At 42.3% G+C, this 22,514-nt stretch overlaps 1 protein-coding gene across 1 annotated transcript; it reads right to left on the reverse strand.

Moving 5' to 3' along the window:
• Nucleotides 1–875: 875 nt before the first annotated feature.
• On the reverse strand, nucleotides 876–18,637 carry pdk2a (pyruvate dehydrogenase kinase 2a). Its single transcript, XM_085361588.1, has 11 exons — nucleotides 18,427–18,637; nucleotides 17,623–17,764; nucleotides 17,020–17,091; nucleotides 16,697–16,881; nucleotides 6,762–6,851; nucleotides 6,598–6,675; nucleotides 6,059–6,135; nucleotides 5,871–5,969; nucleotides 2,878–2,988; nucleotides 2,431–2,544; nucleotides 876–2,236 (listed from the first exon to the last, which is right to left on the reverse strand). Exons 1-11 carry the CDS (start codon nucleotides 18,542–18,544, stop codon nucleotides 2,093–2,095), a joined length of 1,230 nt encoding a protein of 409 aa, XP_085217714.1. The 5' UTR covers nucleotides 18,545–18,637; the 3' UTR covers nucleotides 876–2,092.
• Between the last annotated feature and the right edge of the window lie 3,877 nt (nucleotides 18,638–22,514).

Below are 22,514 nucleotides of genomic sequence, written 5' to 3' on the forward strand. Positions count from 1 at the left end.
AAGTTTAATTTTTGGTTTCTACAAATATGACCACTGACCTTGAGGTCGTGGTCACTCAAATTAAAACACATGCAAGATTTGTATGAATTTTAAAATCCAACATTGCCTCGTCCTTGAGTTATCGAATTCAAAAGCTTGGATGTCCATGCTGCCCCATCAGCCTTTTACAGCTTAAGGGGTAAAAAAGTCAGTTTTTGACTCTAGAATTTAGAACAAGCATGTCTAAGTGACCTTTAAAGCACAGCCATTACTGAACATGTTAAATGTATACTGCCTCTCACCCTCTTGAAAAAGAAAGCGAGCAGAAGCCAGCTATTATTAGAACTCCCTTTAGGCTTTTATCCTTTGGCTGCATGAGTCTCACGCTCCCCACATATCCAGCAACCACAAGCCCACATCTTAGTCCGTTTACTCGAACATGACCTCTGTCTTATTGGGCTCCGAGCCGAGAGCTACTAAACCAGTGTGTTCCTTCTTGTCACTTCCCGGCAAAATAGTGGTGTAACTCTTTGTACCCCGAGGCAGTGAAAGCAGCTGAGTGGAAATAACTAGACGTAAAGTCCTGATCGGTCACGTACGTGGTGAGATTTCTTTGGCGCATGAGGGTCACGTGGTGGAATGTCTACAGGGTAGAGTTACTGAACTTGACCTCATCTCCATCTTTAGAGGAGACCCGGTGACACCGGGCGGCAAAACTCTACTTTTGTTTCTTTCCCTAATCACTTCTCCTTTCATCCCCCACAGCTGTAATCAGCTGCACCCTAGGGACCATCCACTGATTGATATAATCACTTCTGTACGCTTAATTAACCGACTGCAGATGACATTAAAATAAAAAAATAGAACAGAAGAGTAACACTTTAAACTGTTTGCTGTTTTATTGTCATTTGGATCGCATTTACAGTATTTACAATATTTTCAGCTGCAAAAAAGTGTAGCTATAAAAACAATTCTGCACATACTGTATGATTAAGATGGATTTAAATCATTTAAAAAAACAAAAAAAAAAACAACACACACACACCAACAACAAAACATAACTGTTCATATGCAACAGGGCATTTTGTTCTCATATGGCACATTACAACAAAAGATCTGCCCCTGCCTTGCTGGATCACAAGATGGTAGAGAGTTTAAACACGACATCCGATGAAGTTTAATAACAATTGCCTCCATTGAACTGTCACAAAGCATTAAACCACCCACCAAGGCAGGCAAACGATACTGTAGCTTACTGTTGTACGTCAGAGAGAACCGCGTGTCCTGTAGATTATATCATGTACTGTTCTTTTCACTGCAATTAATGCAAAACAACACCCAGAAAGAGAGTGGATTACATTTAGCCTGGTCCACAAAAAACTGATGTTAGTGGGAATACTGCGATTACATTTTTTTTTTAAAGAAAAAAGAAATGCATGCACAAAACTTGCTCAGAGTCAAACATTTGTTCAAATTTACACACGAAACAGCATTACAGTACAGCAGAAATGTAACAATGTGCAACACCAGTATTAGTTTAAATACTTCAAGTATTCGAATAAAGTGATCCTTTGGGTGAAATTGCTGTGATAAGGCTGAACAACAGGCGCTTCCTGTTAACTGAACACCTCCACATGTCCCTTATTAAACAGCTGTAAAGACTTTTAATAGAAAAGTCTTCAACAGCATTACTGTATGAAATCAGTCATAATCTACGTTTTTAAAATCACCCGCAACATGCTGCATTATCCCCGGCCGCCCGTCTCTTCCTCGAGGACGTCACCTCACACTCTCGACTGATACCGAGTGTAGTTCAGCAACACTGGAGCGACTTCACCAAAGTCTGAGAGGTGATTGTAATGCATTTCCTGTTAGTAGCCATTTCTGATGTGTGCATTTTCTCATGAAAAGGATAACGGATGCAGAAAGCATTAACGAGCTACTGCTAAAAAAAACAGGCTGAAATTAAAAAGGCTACTTATGTCTGCTCTAGTCTGAAGAGGATTCTCAGAGTGAAAAAAAACAAAGTCTGGTTCCCATCTTGTTGGCAGAAGATGACACGGGATATGAAGACGTATTCTGGAGGCTTCATTGTACTGCCCAGAAGAGGTTTTCACTTGGTCACCTTATAGCTGCTCAGATCTAGCGGCTCTTTGCTGGGTACACACCAGTCGTCAGCCTCTTGGCTCATTTTGTAGTTCTTCAGAGCAGTTTTGTTGTACACTGGCAGCCTTTCGATGGAGTCTGTGGACAGCGCCTGGAGGGACAAGACGACAGGATGTAATTACAAATGTCCTGTCTTACCTACACCAGTTCCACAGGTCTGCAGAGTCGGTTTTGTGTTTAACAAAAGGCATGGCACAGGGCAGCTTCTATTTGTTATGCGCTCCAGACTTTCAAACTGCCGGCTTCTTGTCACAGTTTCATGCATGATCACCCTGCCTGGCTCACCTTCAAGTAGATGACAGCGTCTGTGCCATAGCCCTCCATGGAGTAGAGCTGCAAGTCCCCCTGGAAGTACTTGGCGTAGAGACGAGAAATGGGCAGACCGTAGCCGAAGCCAGCCTGTACAGAGAGACGAGGGAGATCAAGGGTTTAAGAAGGCTTTGTTCTGTCACACTGAAAGCAGCACTGCTCATCCATGGAACAAACAGATCTTTTGTCAAGTTTGTATTGTGACTGAAGGTCAATGGCTTTTTCAGAAAAAACAACAATATTAGTCCAGTGCTTCAAACTTTAAATGACTAAGTAAGCAACAAAACGCTTGGAGGCTATAAAGAAAGGCAACCAAAGAGAATGTGGTGCTCATAACGGCACCCTTTAGACCTGCTGAATAAACAGTTTGTTGTTTGTGCAAAGCTGTTAATGATCGACTTCTTAGGCTTTACTTTTACTTACCAGTGGAGGCCGTTTCTGGTCTCCTATTTGTGGAGCCGGAGCAGTAGAGTACATGTAGCTGAAAAGGTTCTCAATCCTACGAAATGGGACACCGCCACCCTTGTCGCTCACCTACAGCACAGCACGGGCAGGGGGTAAAAATAGAGAATGATGTGAGGTGCTTGGACAGAGCTGAAGAGAGACGGGCCTGCCTGTCATGAACACTCGGCTTCAATATAAGGGTGGAAGCCGAGTGTCTTATGTTTGTGTCTAATTTCAAGTGCAGATTCTGCCATTTAATTCACAAACTGTTAAAGACCAATAAGTTTTTGTTTATTATAGTATGTCACTTATAGTCAAGCTAGTCGGGCACAAGAAGCCTCGACAGTGTTTTGTTGACACATGGGCATAAAGTCAAGATTTATAGGCTCTGTGAGTATGAATGCACACAGCCCATGGTGCTAATCTTATCAGAGCTTAGTAGCTCTGCGTGCCAGTAGGCACTGTGCTTAATTGAGGGTGAAGTCATTACATAACATGTTTAGAGAAAGCGCTGGGTGGACATGACAAAAGGAGAGGTAAGTTTAGCTTTGAAATCAGATGCACGCTTTGTACCGTGTGGGATATCCCTGTATTATTAATGCAATAAATACTAAATGGGTGCAACGACAGCAATAAACAGGATCAGTGTGGTGAAATAATTTTGCCTTTACAAGCTTCATTAACTTTGCTTTATATGTGCTTGTTCACAAAAATAAAAACCACCTACGCTCCTGTTGACTCCTACAGGCAATTTAAACCCTTTAATCCAGCTGCTGTTAATATGTTAGAACACTATGGGAGGAAACTCCTTGAAGTAACCTGCATGAATGCATGTAGAACAAGACCAAGTTCACATCAAGGATGTCGTTTGATCTTTCGCTTTCCCACCACATTAAGGATGTTATCTGAATCCAGAGTGGGGCTGAACACAGGTATGCTGTGCAGATTTGAGCACTTTTTAATCATTTAATTTTGAGGTACTGAGTTACTATTAAAAATTTCTGGATTTACCAAATATACCCATAAAATTGGTCCAATTTATGCACCCCTGAAATCACACCATTTCCCCCCCCCCAGTGCCAGTGATCCATTTAGATCATTTTGATCTGAGGTGCCCAATTTTGGGGATCATAGGTGCCGAGACGCCTGCCTTTGCTTGCACCTAAATGACACTTACTCAGAGGTTCCTACCAGACTGGCCCAGTCACCAGTAGTTCACCTGGAAGACGTCCATTTGTCTACACAAACTTAAAAACAACTCGCCATGATGCAGTGAAACTGAAATGTGGGACAAACCAGAAATGGAGATTACTTTTACTTTGAAGGCAAACCCCTGCAACCAAAACATTTCAAAAGGTGCAACTTTTACTCAGAAGTTTTGTGTTGCACGTTTTCAAGCTTCACTGCAGCTCAGAACGTAAATGGCGAGTGTTTGCAAAAAAGTTGACATCAATCTGATGCACGCTCAATCATCCAACTCTGAAAACTAGACTGAAACTAGCACTACTGACTAACAATGGGCTGTGAGGTGAGTTTCTTCATCATTAATATGCAAATTTTCATGCCTTTAGATCAATGACAGTGAGTACCATTTTAACCAAACTTCTCTGCGAGTGGTACTCATGACCATTACCCAATGACAATTGATCAATGGTCATGAAAATTTGCATATTAATGATCAGGAACTGACCCCACAGCCCATTGTTAGTCATGGTACTTGTTTCAGTCATCACGCAAATGTGTTGTTTATAAGGTTGGGGAAACGTTTCTCCCACTGAAAACGCTACGTCCAGATGAACAGAATCAACTTTTGGGGCAATCATAAGGAGGCCAAACGCTGGTCAGCTGGTTGGGGAATGCACATTTTACCTGGAGGCCTGGTGTTTTAACCCTTTAAGACCTACCATAGAACCAATTCCACCAGAGCTTATCTTATATTTTTTACATGCTGTAGTGCCATTTTTGGGAGTATTTCAAGTTGCTATACATCAATACAACCATTATAGCCTAAGTTTTAATGATATACATGCATTAAGTGCATAGTAATTACATAAATTGCAAAGAAGTGCAAGGAAAAAAAAAATAAATAAATAAAATTGAAAATCATTTTTGTTTTTTTAACATATATTTCTAGTTAGAGAAATTTAAGAGGCTTATCACTCAAAACTGTAAATACAAAAAAGTTGCACAAACTAGTTTCCCACCACAGGAAATTTATTTTGAGTGTCTTCATAGTTTTATTTTTGAAATACACCAATTTCTATACACTGCAGGAAAAACGAAAATAAATATTATAATGCAAATTTGCAAAAAAGCAGCATCTGCATCAAAATAAACTATTTCCAGCAGTGCAATATGTGTCCTAAGCATCCCAGAAACGACACAGAAAGTCAAACATAACTTTTAACAACACCAGTATAGGCTCATGAGGCCTTGATGGTAAAAAAAAACTACATTTCTGCGAAAGTGACGTCACTTCCGGTTTCGGGCAGGACATGGCGGACATGTGATAGTTCACGCTAATGGACGTAGGAAGTGTTACAAACAGCTGATCGGATCGGCAAAGCGTTTTTCTGGAATATTATGTTTTTATTGCTGCAAGTGATTTTTATGCAGTTTTTGCAAAGATATGTGTGGAAGGAAACTGTGACCTAGGACAAGCTGATGGCATAAGATGTAAGTACAACTCCTCTGGAATCATATGCAAAAAAAATTATTGTGCTAGCTCACGTGGTTACAGAGCTACCGGGATTTAAAAATAGTTAGGCAAAACGGAGCGTGCCCGCTCAGACCGGTTTTAAAGGGTTAAATAGGATTTTTTATTTATTTTTCTTATTATTTCTTTTTAAACTCTGAGCAATCTGTACAATCACCATCTCCAGAATCGAGCAACTGACAACAACCAGTCTACATGGAGGAAAATTGGAGGTCAGGATGAATTGTCCCTTTATTTTTTTAAGATTGCAACTCACCTTAATCGTCAAATCTTCATCCCCAAGAGAGACCATGACTTTAATAGGTGGAAGGTTCCTGCTGCTCTCATGAGTCTCTATCGTGGCCCTCATAGCATTCTATAAATATTTAAGACAATAAAATAAATTTTCAAGATGTTCAGGAATATTGAGTTGAACATGCACATATTCAAAACTGGGTCTCCTACCTTGAAGAGCTCAAACAGCATGTGATAAAGGTGAGATGGCACATAAACAATCGTTACTGGATGATTTGTCTTCTTCACTGCACAGAAGGAAAAAAAAAGAAGTATTTATTCTATCCACTTCATTTACAATTCATTATTCTAACCACTCATGGATGATTTCCATTAGTGGCAATTACTCTGCTGCACTCTGGTTTTACGCTTTGTGAGGATGGAGAGGAAAAGGTCTGTGTGTCAATACTGCCTGATGTGGTCAGCTAGGCCCGCTTAGCCATCAAATCAGACTCTCTGCTATATTTAGAGCCCTCTCGGATCCATCATGCTCTCTTACATAAAACCACTCATACTGTGCATACATACTGGAGGCCCGGGGTCTATTTGTGCTTTACTGAAACCACTTCATTGCACTGCAATGACTTTTACCCTTGAGGCTGTTTGCATGATTACCTTAAAAGATTTTTCACACCTGGGTAAATTTAACGCTAAAGGGTCAATATGGGCCGCAGGACAGACTTCCAGAATTCCTAAATTCTGTAACTTACGATTCATCTCCTGAAGTATCACATCAGGGGCACAGAGGTAGTACTGATCACAAAGCATCTTGGCACTTCCGAAGGCATCTGTGAATATAAAGGGAGAGCATGTCACCGAAAACAAAAAACAAAGGGACAAACAAAATTCAGATTCAACCATATTGTATATTTACCCTGGACTACATCTCCAACTTTACAGTGAGGATCAATGCTTCCAATGGTGTTTGGGTGAACCGGATTGGTGGTACCGTCAAAAATCAGGGCTGTAGAAATAAGAAAACAGTGAATCTTCTGCAAACGGACCACTGAGATACACGTTTAACTAAAAACTACAAATACTATACACAGCTTGGTTTTGATGCAAAGATAATGAAGAAGTACAACTATTTTCTGTTGTTTTAATAGTGCTACTGTAGCAGGTTGAAAAAGCTACATGTTTATTTTTGTAAGAAAACCAATTACCCCCTTATTTTTTTGTTTATTATTGTGACTTATTTTGACATTGTTATGTGTTGCCAGACCATGGTTATATTTCATTATGCCAGTAGATGGTGCTCTTGCACTGCTGTGGAACTACCAGAGAGACTAGCTATAGGCTCTGCGCATGCGCAGCTCAGAAATAAATGAGCTCCAGCTTGAGCAAGACGCTAACTTCGGTGTCCTCTCTATTAATCCACAGGTACTGACAAACAAACTTTTATGTTACCGAACTGGTTCTAAATGTCATGTAAGTTGAGTAACAACTGTTCGGCTATATTTTGAGATGAGAGTGATGATGTTGTTTTGTGGTATTTCGTTGTAATGAGTATTAGTGTATCATCAGCATAATGCTATAATGCTACGTAGCACTATAAGTATATGCTATGACAGTGGCAACCTGCGACTTCCGAAAATGTGTTGTAGTGTTTGTTTTAGTGTTAGCCAAGCAGTACTGAGTACATGTATTAAGAGGAAAGCTTTTTGTTGGTGAAACAACGTTGCAGTCGTCTGCCGCCATGTTATGTTGCGTTCAAGGGACGCCATGTTCAAAAGTAATAGCGTATATGGCGCGAATGTGGGGAAAGGTTGTGTGAATGTGGTATGTTGTTATGCTTTAACCGTGAGTGTTTTGTTTAAGTTGTGAGTATGTAAAGTCATTTTGAATTAGTTTGTATTTATTTTGCTTTTGAGAGAATGCTTTTTGTAACTTCATTTTTGTTTATGAACTCTGTTATTTTATGGGAAGAATGCATGGTCTAGTGTGATTTGTATTGTGTATATGTAGAGAAATAAATGAGCTCCAGCCTGAGCAAGACGCTAACTTCGGTGTCCTCTCTATTAATCCACAGTTTGCTCATATTTGGCTACGCCGTGCTCTCTAGCCTGTGTGCCGCTTGCTGCCGGTCCAGATTCCCCTAGGTCTGGTGCCGGTAACAACTGGGGGCTCGTCCGGGATCGTCTAGTGGTGACGTGTGTGCCAAACGACCAGAACTGGTGTCCAAAGTCTCAGGGAAGGCTGCATTGAGTGCGTCATCCAGGGAGCCCAGGTCACAGTCAAAACGTCAAGATGGCCACTGTTACCCCACGGCGGTTGTTGATAGTAAAGATCCAGAAAAGACTTTGTGATTTGAGTGTGAGCCAGCTGCGCACTGTGGTTTCTTCAGTGGAGGATGGCAGTATGACTCGCAATCTTGATGGCTTAGATGAACCAGAACTGTATGACCTGATCGTTGAGTACATCAGAGGTGAAAAGTTGAGAGCATTGGAGGATGAAGGTATGGCCCAGCTCTTGCTCCTCGACGACATCGTGAGTGACCTGCTGTCAACGGACGTCGGAGGGGCTGGAGATCATCTGGCCGTGCCGCTTGAGATGGAAGACATTCCTAACCAGCAGCAGGAGTGCCCTACTTCACCCCACACTGACCCCACACATCCTGACAGACACCTGGCTATGCCAGCTGACCACATCCCCACTCTACCATCACACCCTAACAAAGACTCTCACACACAGCCCATTCTACCGCAGGACAGAGACATCTCTACCTTTCCCTCATCCGTGCTAAGAGACACTGATACGCCCACCAAGAACTTCAACATCCCAGCTTCAGTGTCACCGGCGCCTAGTGTCGCTGGGGTTTCCCCTGGAAGGGTGAGTCGTCCGTCCAGAGGATATGACCAAGTTTTGAGTCTCAGTGATGTGGCAGCTTTGTTTCCACGCAGAGAATTCAAGTTGCATGGTGGACAAATTTCAGATCTTGGCTCGGATATGTCCTACAGTAGTCTGTGCAAACAAATTGATGAGGGGTTACAAGAAGGGTTTACTGAGTGTGAAATAATCAGAACCGTGCTAAAGATAATGAAGCCTGGTACTCTCAAGGAAATGTTAACCAACAAAGATGATTTGACAGTTGATGGTTTGAAGAAACTTCTCCGCTCTCATATTCGAGACAAGAATAGTGCTGAACTCTTTCAAGAGCTAAGTAATGCTAAGCAGCAAGACAAAGAGAGTGCACAGCAGTTTTTGTACAGAATTATAGGGTTAAAACAGCGTGTACTATTTGAGTCACGACAGCCTGGTGCAGACTTTAGCTATGACAAAAAGCTTGTGCAGGGCACATTTCTTCATACACTTTATCAAGGGTTCAATGAAAAAAACAACTATGTGAGACAAGACCTCAAACCTTTTCTTAATGACTTGCAGGTTAGTGACGACTTTTTGCTTGAACAGATTACAAAGTCCACCAGTGAGGAAGCTGAGAGACTGAGGCGACTGGGTACAGCATCTAAAATTAGACCTGTGACTATAAGTGCCGCTCAGCTTGCTAACACTGACTTGACTGAGCAAGCGAAGGTTGACACTGAGCTACAGGCTAACCGTGCAGCTATTAGAGAACTGACTGCCCAAGTGTCTTCATTGACCAGACAGCTAACTAAAGTGGTGAGCCAGACTGATAGTGTGACATCTGGAGACTCCTGCTCGCCCCTGAACCACCCTCCAACACCTCCAGCTGAGAACCGGGGCAGATGTGGTGATTGTGTACAGCAAGGCAAAGTGAGCTGCCCCCACTGTTTTGCGTGTGGCCAGCCAGGACACCGGGATATTGGCTGCCTGCGGCGTAAGGTGTCGGGAAACGGGGTGAGGTCACTGGAGAGGGGCTGCCAGTGACCGAACAAGCCGAGGAGTCCCCAGCACACACCAGTTTTACTAAGACTTCAAGTGTGGTGAGATCAAATGCACCCAGTCCTGCACCACCAGTGAAACCCACTGCACAGCTTATTGGGAACAGATGTATGGTCTCATGTGCCATCAATGGAGTACCACTTAAGATGCTGCTTGATTCAGGGGCCCAAGTGACCATGGTGTCAAGAGCATGGATAGAGAAAAACATCCCCCACATTAAGATCAAGCCACTTGAGTCCCTCCTTTCAGACCAGCCTCTGGAAATAGCGGCAGCTAATGGTACAGACGTTCCATTTGATGGTTGGGCAGACACGGAACTTCAAATTCAGAGTGTGAACTATGGGCATGTCGCCATACAAGTGCCAGTGCTTATCAGTCAGCACAACCTTAACTGTCCTATTTTAGGCAGCAACGTAATAGCTGAAATCCTAAAAACCAATAAAGAACAGAGAGGTGGGGCTGACCTGTCTGCGCTCCTCAAAGAAGCATTAAGTGTCAGCAGCAGTGCAGTAGATGCTCTAGTTTCAGCACTTCAGATGCCCACCCCTGATGAAATAGATCCTGAGTGTAGTGTGAGAACAGGAAAAAGAGGTGTAATGATTCCTGCAGGACAGATTTGTGAAGTAAAGTGTAGAGTCAGAGAATGGCCAAGAGGTGGCCCACGACTCTTCCAACCAAATCTAGAGAACAGCTGCCCCGAGGGTTTGGAGTTGTTCCCAGCTTTGGTAGATGTCCCCAGTGGGTTGACAAAAATTGTTAAGATTCCCATTCAGAATCCTACCAAACATGACATTTTTCTCTCCAAAAGAACAGTCTTAGGTACATTGGAAGAGGTGACTGAAGTAAAACCTGTCAAGTATCTCTCCGCTGACGCAGGGTCATCAGCCCATACAAATGTAAAAGTGTGTTCAGTTCAGCTAGGTAACGAAAAGCACCAGACAGAAGTCAATGAAGGTCAGAGATGGCATCCACCTGTTGATTTGTCCTACCTGACAGAGGATGAACAAAAGGTAGTTAGAGATATGTTGTATGAACAGTCAGATGTTTTTGCCCAAAGTGACTCTGACATTGGTTGCATCCCAAGCTTGCAGTTGAAAATTAATCTGAAAGACGATACGCCTGTCCAGACATCCTACAATTCGGTCCCCAAACCTTTGTATAAAGAGGTAAAAGAATATGTTCAGAATTTGCTGGACAACGGCTGGATCAGAAAGTCCACATCACCCTACTCATCTCCGGTGGTGTGTGTCCGAAAGAAAGACAAAAGCTTACGCTTGTGTATTGACTTTCGGGGCCTTAACCGTAAAACCATTGCTGACCGCCACCCACTACCACGCATCCAAGACCTGCTGGATAATTTGGGGGGCTATTCATGGTTTTCAATACTCGACCAGGGTAGTGCGTACCACCAGGGCTTTGTTGATGAAAGCTCAAGACACCTGACAGCATTCAGCACGCCGTGGGGGTTGTACGAGTGGATCCGCCTCCCATTTGGCCTTACCAACGCCCCAGCAGCATTTCAGAGATGCATGGAGGGGGTCCTTGATGGTCTGAGGGATGAGTGCTGCTCACCATATTTAGATGATGTGCTTTGCTTTTCCAAGACTTTTCATGACCATGTTGATGATCTGAGGCATGTGCTTTGCCGCCTGCGAGAGCATGGTGTGAAGCTACGTCCCAAAAAATGTGAACTGTTTAAGCGTCAGGTCAGGTATGTTGGGCGCTTGGTGACCAGTGAAGGAGTCCAGATAGACCCAAAAGATCTCGAAGCAGTGGAACATTTGAGAGACCGAGAGCCAAAGAACGTGGGAGAGGTCAGAGCACTCCTAGGGTTTCTAGGTTATTACAGGACATTCATTCAGGACTTTTCTAGAATAGCGAGACCACTGTTTAAGCTTATTGAGAGTCCCAGTGATCCTAGCCTGCAATGTAGCTCAACTAGAGCCAAAATCAAGTTAAAGCGCACAAATGGTGGTCAGCTTCCTTCCAAAACACCAGTGCAATGGACCGCAGAACATCGTACTGTGGTGTCACGTCTGGTGGATATGTTAACCAGTCCACCTGTCCTGGCTTACCCAGATTTCAGTTTGCCCTTTGTGCTACACACAGATGCATCAAATGAAGGCCTGGGGGCTGTGCTTTATCAGCAACAGGGGGAAAAGCTCTGTGTCATTGCTTATGGTTCCAGGACACTCACGCCTGCTGAGAAAAATTACCATCTCCATTCTGGCAAGCTTGAATTCCTTGCCCTGAAGTGGGCAATTTGTGATAAATTTAGGGATTACCTCTACTATGCACCCACTTTCACAGTGTACACAGATAATAATCCCCTCACATACATCTTGAGCACAGCAAAGTTAAACGCTGTGGGACATCGGTGGGTGGGCGAATTAGCTGACTTCCATTTCACTGTAAAGTATAGACCAGGCAAGTCCAACACAGACGCTGACACGCTCTCCCGCTATCCATTGCCACTCCAGGAACACCTCATGGAGTATACTGAGACACTGTCCCCAGAAGTGGTTTCTGCAATCTGGCAAGGAGACAAAGCCATGAGAGACGGTGATGTACCATGGGTGGCTGCACTGCACTGTGTTGATGACACACCCCCTGAAGGTGCCCCTGTCATCACCCCAGAAAACATCAGGGCTGCGCAGAGGGAGGACCCCCCTATCTGTGAGGTGATAAATTTGAAAAGGAGTAGATGGAGTCCTAATAGTAAAGATAAGAGACAGCTAGGACAAGAGACACGTAGGCTAGTACATGAATGGAACAGACTTGTACTTGAGGAAGGAATACTGTACAGACAGACTGGACAAAGAAAACAGCTGATTCTACCCAGTAAGCTGAAGCAAACTGTACTGAAACACCTGCATGATGATATGGGACATGTTGGTGCTGACAAAGTCATTCAGTTAGCAAGGGAGAGGTTTTACTGGCCTTTTATGCAGCGTGACATTGAGGACTATGTCATTCGCCAGTGCCCTTGTATCAAACAGAAACGGCCAAATGTCCCAGAGAGAGCACCAATGGGCTCGATAACAACCAGTGCCCCCTTTGAACTCATTTCGGTTGACTATTTACATCTAGAACCAAGTAAAGGTGGCTTTGAGTACATTTTAGTCTTGGTAGATCACTTTACCCGTTTTGCCCAAGCTTACCCGACTAAGAATAAATCTGGCAAAACAGCAGCTGAGAAAATCTTTCTTGACTTTATCCCGCGTTTCGGGTACCCTGAAAAGCTGCATCATGACCAAGGCCGGGAGTTTGAGAACAACCTTTTCCAAAGACTCAAACAGCTGGCAGGAATAGGCCACTCTCGAACAACCCCCTACCACCCACAGGGAAATCCTGTTGAGCGTCTAAATAGAACACTTCTACAAATGCTACGGACTCTTCATGAGGAGAAAAAGGCAGAATGGAAGGATCATTTGCCCCATATAGTCCATGCATATAACTGCACAAGACATGAGGCAACGGGCTATTCACCTTTCTTCCTCCTTTATGGAAGAGCCCCACGCTTGCCTGTTGATCTGCTTTTTGATTTAAAACCTGAAAAAGAGTCACAGTCCAGACAGGAGTATGCACAAAAGTGGGCTGCACGCATGCAGGAAGCCTATAAAATTGCTTCAGAAAACAGTGCAAAGTCCTCTGCAAAGGGGAAAAAGCATTATGATCAGCACATCAAAGGCATCGCACTGCAACCAGGAGATTGAGTGCTTGTCAGAAATCTCTCCGAGCGAGGTGGTCCAGGCAAACTACGTGCCTACTGGGAAAAGAAAATTCACAGAGTTGTTGAGAAGATTGTACCCTATATACAGGTCCATCTCCAATCAGAAACAGGAGACAAAACCTTTCGTGTCCTGCATCGAAACCTCCTGCTGCTTGTGACTGATTTGCCGGTAGAGCAAGATCAGCAGGGACGTCAGAAAAGACAAACACAAAGACTGGGAGAGACAAACCCCAGTGAAACAGTGGAACATGAGTCTGATCATTCGGATGAAGAGGAAGGGTACACATACAGCCTGAGAACTATACCTGTGTATCAGTGGAGGAGAGTTAACCCCAAAAGGCCTCAGCCGAGACCACACAGTGAACTGAGAGCTGTAGCTCCTGAGTTTCAGCCAATAAGACACGAAATGGAATCAGTGGAAGTGCAGCAGGGAAGTGCAGTCCCACCAGCTGTATCTACAGAACCAGCAGATTTCCCAATGCCTGTTGTTTCATCACCAACTGTGGAAACCCAGGAGGAACCTGCAACTGAGGATCTTATGGAGGACACAGGGTCGGAGAGCTGTGTGGATAACAGGGACCCTGCCCCAGAGACACCAGAATGGGATGTGCCACCAATACGGAGGTCGACCAGAGCTGTGAAACCGAGAGAGGTTTTTACATATAGCCAAATGGGACAGCCTTCATATCAGCTCTGGAGACCTGGAGCAAACATGATGCTTGCATATGTTCCCTGCCACATGCCACTTTACCCAGCTGTTCCTGACTGTTATTACCCCACACCAGTATGGACATGTTAGACTGGTGACCAAAAGACCTTTTGACATTACTCCTGGAACTGTAATAGTTTTGACTATTAGACTTTAAAGACTTTGGGCAAACGCCATGAAGTGTGTTAGTTTGGTTCCAGATGTCCGGAGCCATCTCTTAAAGCAGGGGAGAGTGTAGCAGGTTGAAAAAGCTACATGTTTATTTTTGTAAGAAAACCAATTACCCCCTTATTTTTTTGTTTATTATTGTGACTTATTTTGACATTGTTATGTGTTGCCAGACCATGGTTATATTTCATTATGCCAGTAGATGGTGCTCTTGCACTGCTGTGGAACTACCAGAGAGACTAGCTATAGGCTCTGCGCATGCGCAGCTCAGAAATAAATGAGCTCCAGCCTGAGCAAGACGCTAACTTCGGTGTCCTCTCTATTAATCCACAGGTACTGACAAACAAACTTTTATGTTACCGAACTGGTTCTAAATGTCATGTAAGTTGAGTAACAACTGTTCGGCTATATTTTGAGATGAGAGTGATGATGTTGTTTTGTGGTATTTCGTTGTAATGAGTATTAGTGTATCATCAGCATAATGCTATAATGCTACGTAGCACTATAAGTATATGCTATGACAGTGGCAACCTGCGACTTCCGAAAATGTGTTGTAGTGTTTGTTTTAGTGTTAGCCAAGCAGTACTGAGTACATGTATTAAGAGGAAAGCTTTTTGTTGGTGAAACAACGTTGCAGTCGTCTGCCGCCATGTTATGTTGCGTTCAAGGGACGCCATGTTCAAAAGTAATAGCGTATATGGCGCGAATGTGGGGAAAGGTTGTGTGAATGTGGTATGTTGTTATGCTTTAACCGTGAGTGTTTTGTTTAAGTTGTGAGTATGTAAAGTCATTTTGAATTAGTTTGTATTTATTTTGCTTTTGAGAGAATGCTTTTTGTAACTTCATTTTTGTTTATGAACTCTGTTATTTTATGGGAAGAATGCATGGTCTAGTGTGATTTGTATTGTGTATATGTAGAGAAATAAATGAGCTCCAGCCTGAGCAAGACGCTAACTTCGGTGTCCTCTCTATTAATCCACAGTTTGCTCATATTTGGCTACGCAGTGCTCTCTAGCCTGTGTGCCGCTTGCTGCCGGTCCAGATTCCCCTAGGTCTGGTGCCGGTAACACTACTTATTAATACATATATTAGAAAAAAAAAAACTCAAAGGGGGTCATATTATGTTCATGCCAGCTCTATAATATAACTGTTATACTCTAGTAGATCAGCTTTGCATGATTCACAGCTCAAAATAATCCTTATTTATCTTATTATCAGCCTTGATGCAACCCCTCAGCCCATTTTTTATGAAACATAAATTATATACAGCTTGTATATTATGCGTATCTGGGACACCCATATATCCCCTTTCTTTGATATCATAAAGACTGAAGAAGAGCTGAACTGTGTTGAACACAGTGATTACTTAGAACATATGGTGCCCTTATTATTTGAAACATTGGCTGTGTTTACTATGATCATTTACCACCACAACAGCATATAAATGACAGAAAATGAAAAACACGCATCAAGTCAGACACTTGGGAACACATGCTAAAAATACCACTGAGGAGCACAATATGCTGCTATGAGATGCAGAAACCTGCATACGTGTTAAAAGTGTTTCTCAAGAAGAGTTGTGCAGTTAATAAAGCATAAATGCTTTCCTTTACGCAACAGTGATTTTGAAAATCTAAACTATCAGATCAGTGATATGCATCACCTGTCTTTGTTCCACATGGCTGATGATACCTCCACAAGCTCTCAATAACAAAACAGAAGTCTGAAGAGCATAACATCATGCCAGAGCAACCATCTGCTGTTGACATGGGAGTGTTATCAGCACTTGTCACAGGGACAACAGGCAAAAAGAAGGAAAATGGGGCGTATCAGTCGGAAAAATGTAAAGCCATTCACTCTTTTGCCTAAAACAGAAAAATGTGAGCAATTTTGCTTTCAGAATTCTGCTCCAAATGGGAGGCTTGCGGCACCAAATCCATCCATGTGATGACTCATCAGTACATTTACATCAGCTTGTAATTGTGCAATGAACGCTGCATCATATACAAGCACAGCAGTCGGTGCAGCATTTCTTCTTTTCGGTGCCTAAGTTTGTGTGGAGCCCATTAAGACTGTAATTTGTTTAAAAGCCCACACAGAATGAAATGGTCAAAAGATTAAACACGGCAGAATCAAATTAGATTTTCATAAGCTTTTTCATAACCTGATCAGAAGAAAAGAAATTCTAGCATGTAAACAATTTAAGCTAATTTCTAGCTGGCCATGCTCTTCATGTGATGATTCCCTGACGGCATTCAATGATATCCAACAACAACACACTGACAATAAAGGTACGGTGAATTAAAATAAATAAATAAAAAATTCAAATGTTACTCACTGTGCTGGTTGATGAGCATCCGGATTGAGATGCGGCTCATGTAGAAGCGATCCAGAAAGTACTGGATGTTCTGGTTGGTGGCCACATCCTGGGGGAAGGCCTCTTTGTATTCTATGACACCCTGGGCCATGGTGGGCACCACATCATTGTGTCTGTTTCTGATGGTAACTAAGGTATCAACAAACCTGGGGAGGAATGACAAAGACATCCTGCATCAGGGGTTTGGGCAGTATCACATTGAAAGGGATGAAGGCACTTGGGAGAACACAAAGGTCATGTTTCATTACAAAACATGAAAACACCCATAAGAATGAGAAACTTACTCTCCAAGGACTTTGTGATCATCAGGATTCTTGTCCAGGAACTCAAGGAGCTCCATTAAACTCTGGACATACCTGAAAATATAAGTTAAAACATGTTAACATGTGCTGCAAAATACAAGAGAAACTGCTAAGTCCTCAATTCTTTAAGAAAAACTTTGTTTATGGCACATATACAGATCACAGCCCACTCCTCATAAAGGGAAACAGCAGAAACGGCAGCCTTGAAAACAACAGTCACGTGACATGTGAGGAGAAACTAGGGTAAAGTTCAACTCTAACGTCTCCGCCTCACACTCACCAGCGCAGCCCTAGTTGGAAGGAGTACAGCTTGGTCAGATAGGGGGCTTTGTAATTCTGAGCACGATGGGGGGGGGGGGGGGATAAACTGGCAATCAACAGCTGTGACTGTGACTAGATGGAAGATAAAAGCTGGCATCAAATATGCTTCTTAAAACACTGGAGGCTGACAGACACTAACTGTAATAAGCTGCTCTTTTGTTTTAGAAAATGTTTCTGCTGAATAAATACATTTACAATATAAAAAGCAACTAAATACATTTGATTACTTGGATCATATTAATCAATAAACCCCATTCAACTTACCAGCCCTGCACCATTTTCACAGATGGAGTTGTGAGCAGTTTGTCAGGGAGCAAGTTAATCTCCTTCATGATATTTGAGAGCCTTACTGGAAGCTCCTGCCTCAGAAAAGCAAAGGACGTCTTTTCACAGGCATTAATGGAACCTGAATTGGGGACAAACAGATGTACTGACTAGATGATCCGGAGAAAAATACTCATTCAGAAGTTTTTTTAATGTCTTAAATGTTAGTAAGAAGGACTTTGTGCGAATTTGAGACATTTAGAGAAAGTTTTTTTTTTGAACTGCTGACTGGAATAAACAACTGTATGCATAACGGTGGGTAATTTTTAAACTAACTTTAATCCAACAAAATTAAAGTCAGATGGATAAAAAAAACAAAAACAATAACAGCGATAATAATAACAACAACAATAATAATAACAACAATAATAGAAAATTAATATTCGCATGTTAACATCTGTGTCGAGACTTGCAATCCCTTTGCACAAAACGCGTGATAGTCTGCACATCATAAAGTCTTTATTAGCAGTTCATAGTGGTGAGAAAATTAAAAACATATACTATAATGCACACAGTGATAGGCCCACGTCTGACGCAACACTAGCAAAAATGAGCACCATGTTTCTGCAAACACTGCAGAGCAGATGCAGAGCCGTGCAAGCATGCATGGCCACGGGACATTTGGTCACGAAACGGTGGTACATCTGTGGTCACGTCTTCGCAGCTGACGCCACATAGGTCACGTAGCCCCCCCATTGTCACAAAAACAAACCAGCAACAACATTAGCGAGGATCAATACTCACCGAAATCGAGAAACTGCTTCATGGAGAGGGGTGAAGGAGAGAATTTCGAGAAATGCTCGATGTGTTGCGGCGCGCTGGCCACGGCGGCGTTTTTCATGATAAACCGAACGAACTTCATTGTTGCTCTGTGAGGTCCCGAGTCTACTCAGAAACAGGTTCCAAAGCTAAGCTACTCCAAACCACTGAAGGTGTTTTCATGCTGTAGTATGAAAACAAGGGAGGCAGCAGCGGAGATGTAGGATTCTCCAGCCAATGGGAGAGTGGGAATTCTAATTTACTCTCCAGGCTGGCCAATCAGAAGAGGAGGAGGCAGGCTTAGTGAGTTTGGGTTCTTCCACTCTAGCAAACTCAGAGGCCCCAACTTTCGAAATTCTTCCTAAATTCTTCCTCAGTTCCCCAAGCTGAACTAATATATAAATAAATTAACACGTTTATCAAGTGGTTTTAGTCATAAAAACGCTAACACAAACACAATAAACAACAATAAACCCTAAACTAATATTAATCCTCTTCTGGAAGCCATGCTTACTGCTTGTTGGCCATCTTTGCAATGCTTACAAGCCCCTGAATAGTATTTTGGGTGGAATCACAAGAATCACCAGTAGGAAGAACCACCATCTTTGTTTGGGGAACCCAGAGAAACTGGAGCTACACCGAAACCATAAATTGCGTAAAATTGAAACAAAATAACCAGCCTGTTCACTTTAAGGCCAATACATAAAAGGTGTGTTTAATGTCAATTTAAAACATTTAAAAAAACCCAAGACTTTATTTTGTATGAAAGCAGAAGTACATGTCTCAACATGTCTCAGGCTTTGCCTCCTGCTGCCATGCAACATACAAAAGTTCATTCAGATTCAGAAGACTTAACTTCTGAATCCCCGAGGGGCAATTGAGAGACTGACCTTGCCGACCATACATACAATACACAAACATCACAATGGGGAAACAGGTCAGGCTAGGTAGCTGGCCGGTCCAGCTACCTAACTTACAAAAGTTAAAACGTGAGCATAGTTAATGTAGTTTTGTTTTTTCATTTGGTTTCAACACCGATTCACCAATTTCATTAATTACTATATTTATTTGCAGCTTACAATTAAGAAGTTCAGAACAGGTATTATGCTACAACTCAAGCACTCTCAGTAAACATGTGAGTCTGAATAGATATGTGCTGGATGTGTTGTTCTGACTAAAGCTAAAGCTGAGACTAAAATAGCATATTTTGTCATTTATCTTACTTGGGGTTTACATGTGCACAATATTCCTTGTTTAGTCTAATTCGTATTAACTAAAAGCCTTTTAGTTTAGTTTTACTTAGATATAATAACCTTCAGAACAAGAGCTGACAGTATATGTAGAACATGCAAAGACGCAAAAAAGCCCCATGTAGCCAACCAAAATGCTCAAACCTTTATCAAGAGTATGCAGTACCCAAGCAGAAAATGACCCATTACAAGAGCTTACTTTGATCTGGTGTTACATTACTAAGAATTAAAACATTACCCATAACTGTGTTGGTGCACTGGGTAAGTTTTTTTGACATTGTGATTACTGTAATAATTCATGGTTAGCGTTCACTAGTATAGGTTTAATGTAAGTGAGGTCAGAGGAAGTTGTGTGTCTGAAACTTAGCTGCCAGTTTGCTAAAAGTATGACAGACGTGCAGTTCAACTCATCTGGTTTTCACACTTTCAACCTTCATTCAGGATTAAACTGGACTCAACGGCAAACATATTCAGTCTGGTTTGGGCAGCCCTGAACTTTCCCAGTGAATGTGACAAGGCAGCTGTCCAACATGTTCTGATCAGACATTAAACATTTAACCCGCTGGTACAAAGTTTGTGTGATCATGCCTGCAAATAGCACAGACTGAGCTGGTGTCATGCACTCTCTTCTTTCAGCAAACTAAAATTCCTTTAGTGATTTTTAGGGTAAGGCCTGTTTTCCAGCTCTCAAAGATATTGGATTGGACATAGGTCAGAGCCCCACATGAAATCTATTTCAACACTGGTTTTCACCCATCAAGCTGAAAAGCATTTCTGTCAGGACTGCTAAAGCCCAAATAACTTGCCTTCCCATTTCCATCTTCAGTAATTTGTTTTTAGCTCTATGGCTCTGTTCTGGGACCTTCACCATCTATGTGCATAGAGCCACCAGCTGCTCATTAATGCAAATATCTAATGGGACAATCACATTGCAGCAAGTCTGCATTTAGGGATCCAGAAATGGTCAAGATGACCTGCTAAAGTAAAAGACAAGCATCAGAATGGGGGAGAACGGTGATTTAAGTGACTTTGAATGCAGTGTGGTTGGTGGTGCCAGATATGCGAGTTTAATGACTCTTTGTTACAAAAAAGATATGCAGAGAGAGCACAACACATAAAACATTGAAGCAAATGGGGTATAGGAGGAGAAGACGGCACTGGTTTCCATTCCTGTGAGATAAGAACAGAAAACTGAGGATACAAATTGTACAGGTTCACCAAAAGTGGACCACAGAAGATTGGAAAAGCATTGCATGATGTGATAAGTGTTGACTTCTGCCGTGACATTCAGATGGTAGGACCAGAATTTTGCATGAACGACATGAAAGCATGGTTGCATCCTGCTTTGCATCAATGTTGCCTGAGTATTGTTGCTGACCATCTCCATCCCTTTTAAACGACAGTGTACACATCTATTGATGGGCTGCTTCCAGCAATGACAGCAGATATGACGTTAGGTCAGAAACAGCCTGAAAGCATGATTTGGGCTGGCAGTGGGTTGCAAAGCCACTTGCAGATGAGTAGCAACTGTGGGAAGGCTAAATTGGTTTAAAAACCTGCCACTGGTGTAGGTCATGTAGAAGAGTGTCAAGTAAGCCACCAGATGTTGCAGACTACAACTGAGTTTGACATAGTTTGATTCAATACTATGCTTTCTTAACAAATCTGGCTTTGTGGATTATGACAAATAAAGAAGCTTTTGCTTTAAAGCTGATATATACATTTTGCTACAATTAGCTGTATTTGATTAGGTATACACAATCAAGAATTATTAACTTCATACTGTAAAGCACCTACTGTACTAACAATGATTTGCAGTCAGTAAACAGGTGTTGCTGTTTCAAAGTCCTTACATAGTAACCTCCACCTCATTCTTCATTTCAATGATAACATAATCAGACACACTCTGCTCCTTGTTTAGTTCCTCCAGTCCGAGTGAACAGGAGTACACTCTCTGTGAATGATTCTCTGGAAGCTTGCCACACATGGTTTTGAAAAGAAGTGCCTTCGTCAGGGAACACAGTGTCCCAGTCAAATCTCCCATTACATAAGCGACGGCTGTGTCGGTACAGTTGGGATTGTCCTCATAATGCCAGCGTGTCCTGCCCCTCAATCAAAACATTAGAGTTTACACAGTATGTGCAAAGAGGGAAAAAAGAAAAAACAACAGCCTAAAGCAGTATTCCAGGGAAATAACAGACATCACCACCACAAAATGTCACGACACATATCACCTTTTTTTTATCAGGTCCCACTACATGATAATAAGCTGATCCCTGGTAGACGTCATCAAAACAAGCATTAGTCATATTGTTGTCAAGTGGCAGGTTGTTTATTGCACCATATCAGCTTCATTTGTGCTCTAACAAGATTTGATCTTGCTTCATTTTAAGGTATTTCGAGCAGCTGTGATAGATGAATCTGTGAGTTTATGCCTTGCATTGGAATACTTTGGAAATGATTAGCACTTTTCCTGTAAGACTTTAAAACTTGCCAGTCAGAGGAAGATTTGCTGTCCTTGAAAATGTTTCATTTGAAAGGGAGAGTACAAGAAGCCAACCACATATTTCTGCTATGAACAAGCAAAGAGTAAAAAACCTTTTCTGTATTTTCATGCATTATTTGGTCAATTTCATGTATGCTCGTGTTTTGTATTTCACTTCAGGCTAATGTCAAAACCAGGATTTCTAAAGGCTGCAGTCAGTGATGTGTCTAATCATCCTCATTCGAAGCACACCCGAGGGACGCTTGATTTGCACTTCTATTCCCTGATGATTTTGTGCATTTTATTTCAAGGGACACGTTTAAGCTTTGCAGCAGTAA

Source organism: Diplotaxodon limnothrissa, linkage group LG8 (assembly GCF_057381915.1).
Source record: "Diplotaxodon limnothrissa isolate DT_005_m linkage group LG8, D_limnothrissa_male_GT1.1, whole genome shotgun sequence".
Taxonomy (NCBI): domain Eukaryota; kingdom Metazoa; phylum Chordata; class Actinopteri; order Cichliformes; family Cichlidae; genus Diplotaxodon; species Diplotaxodon limnothrissa.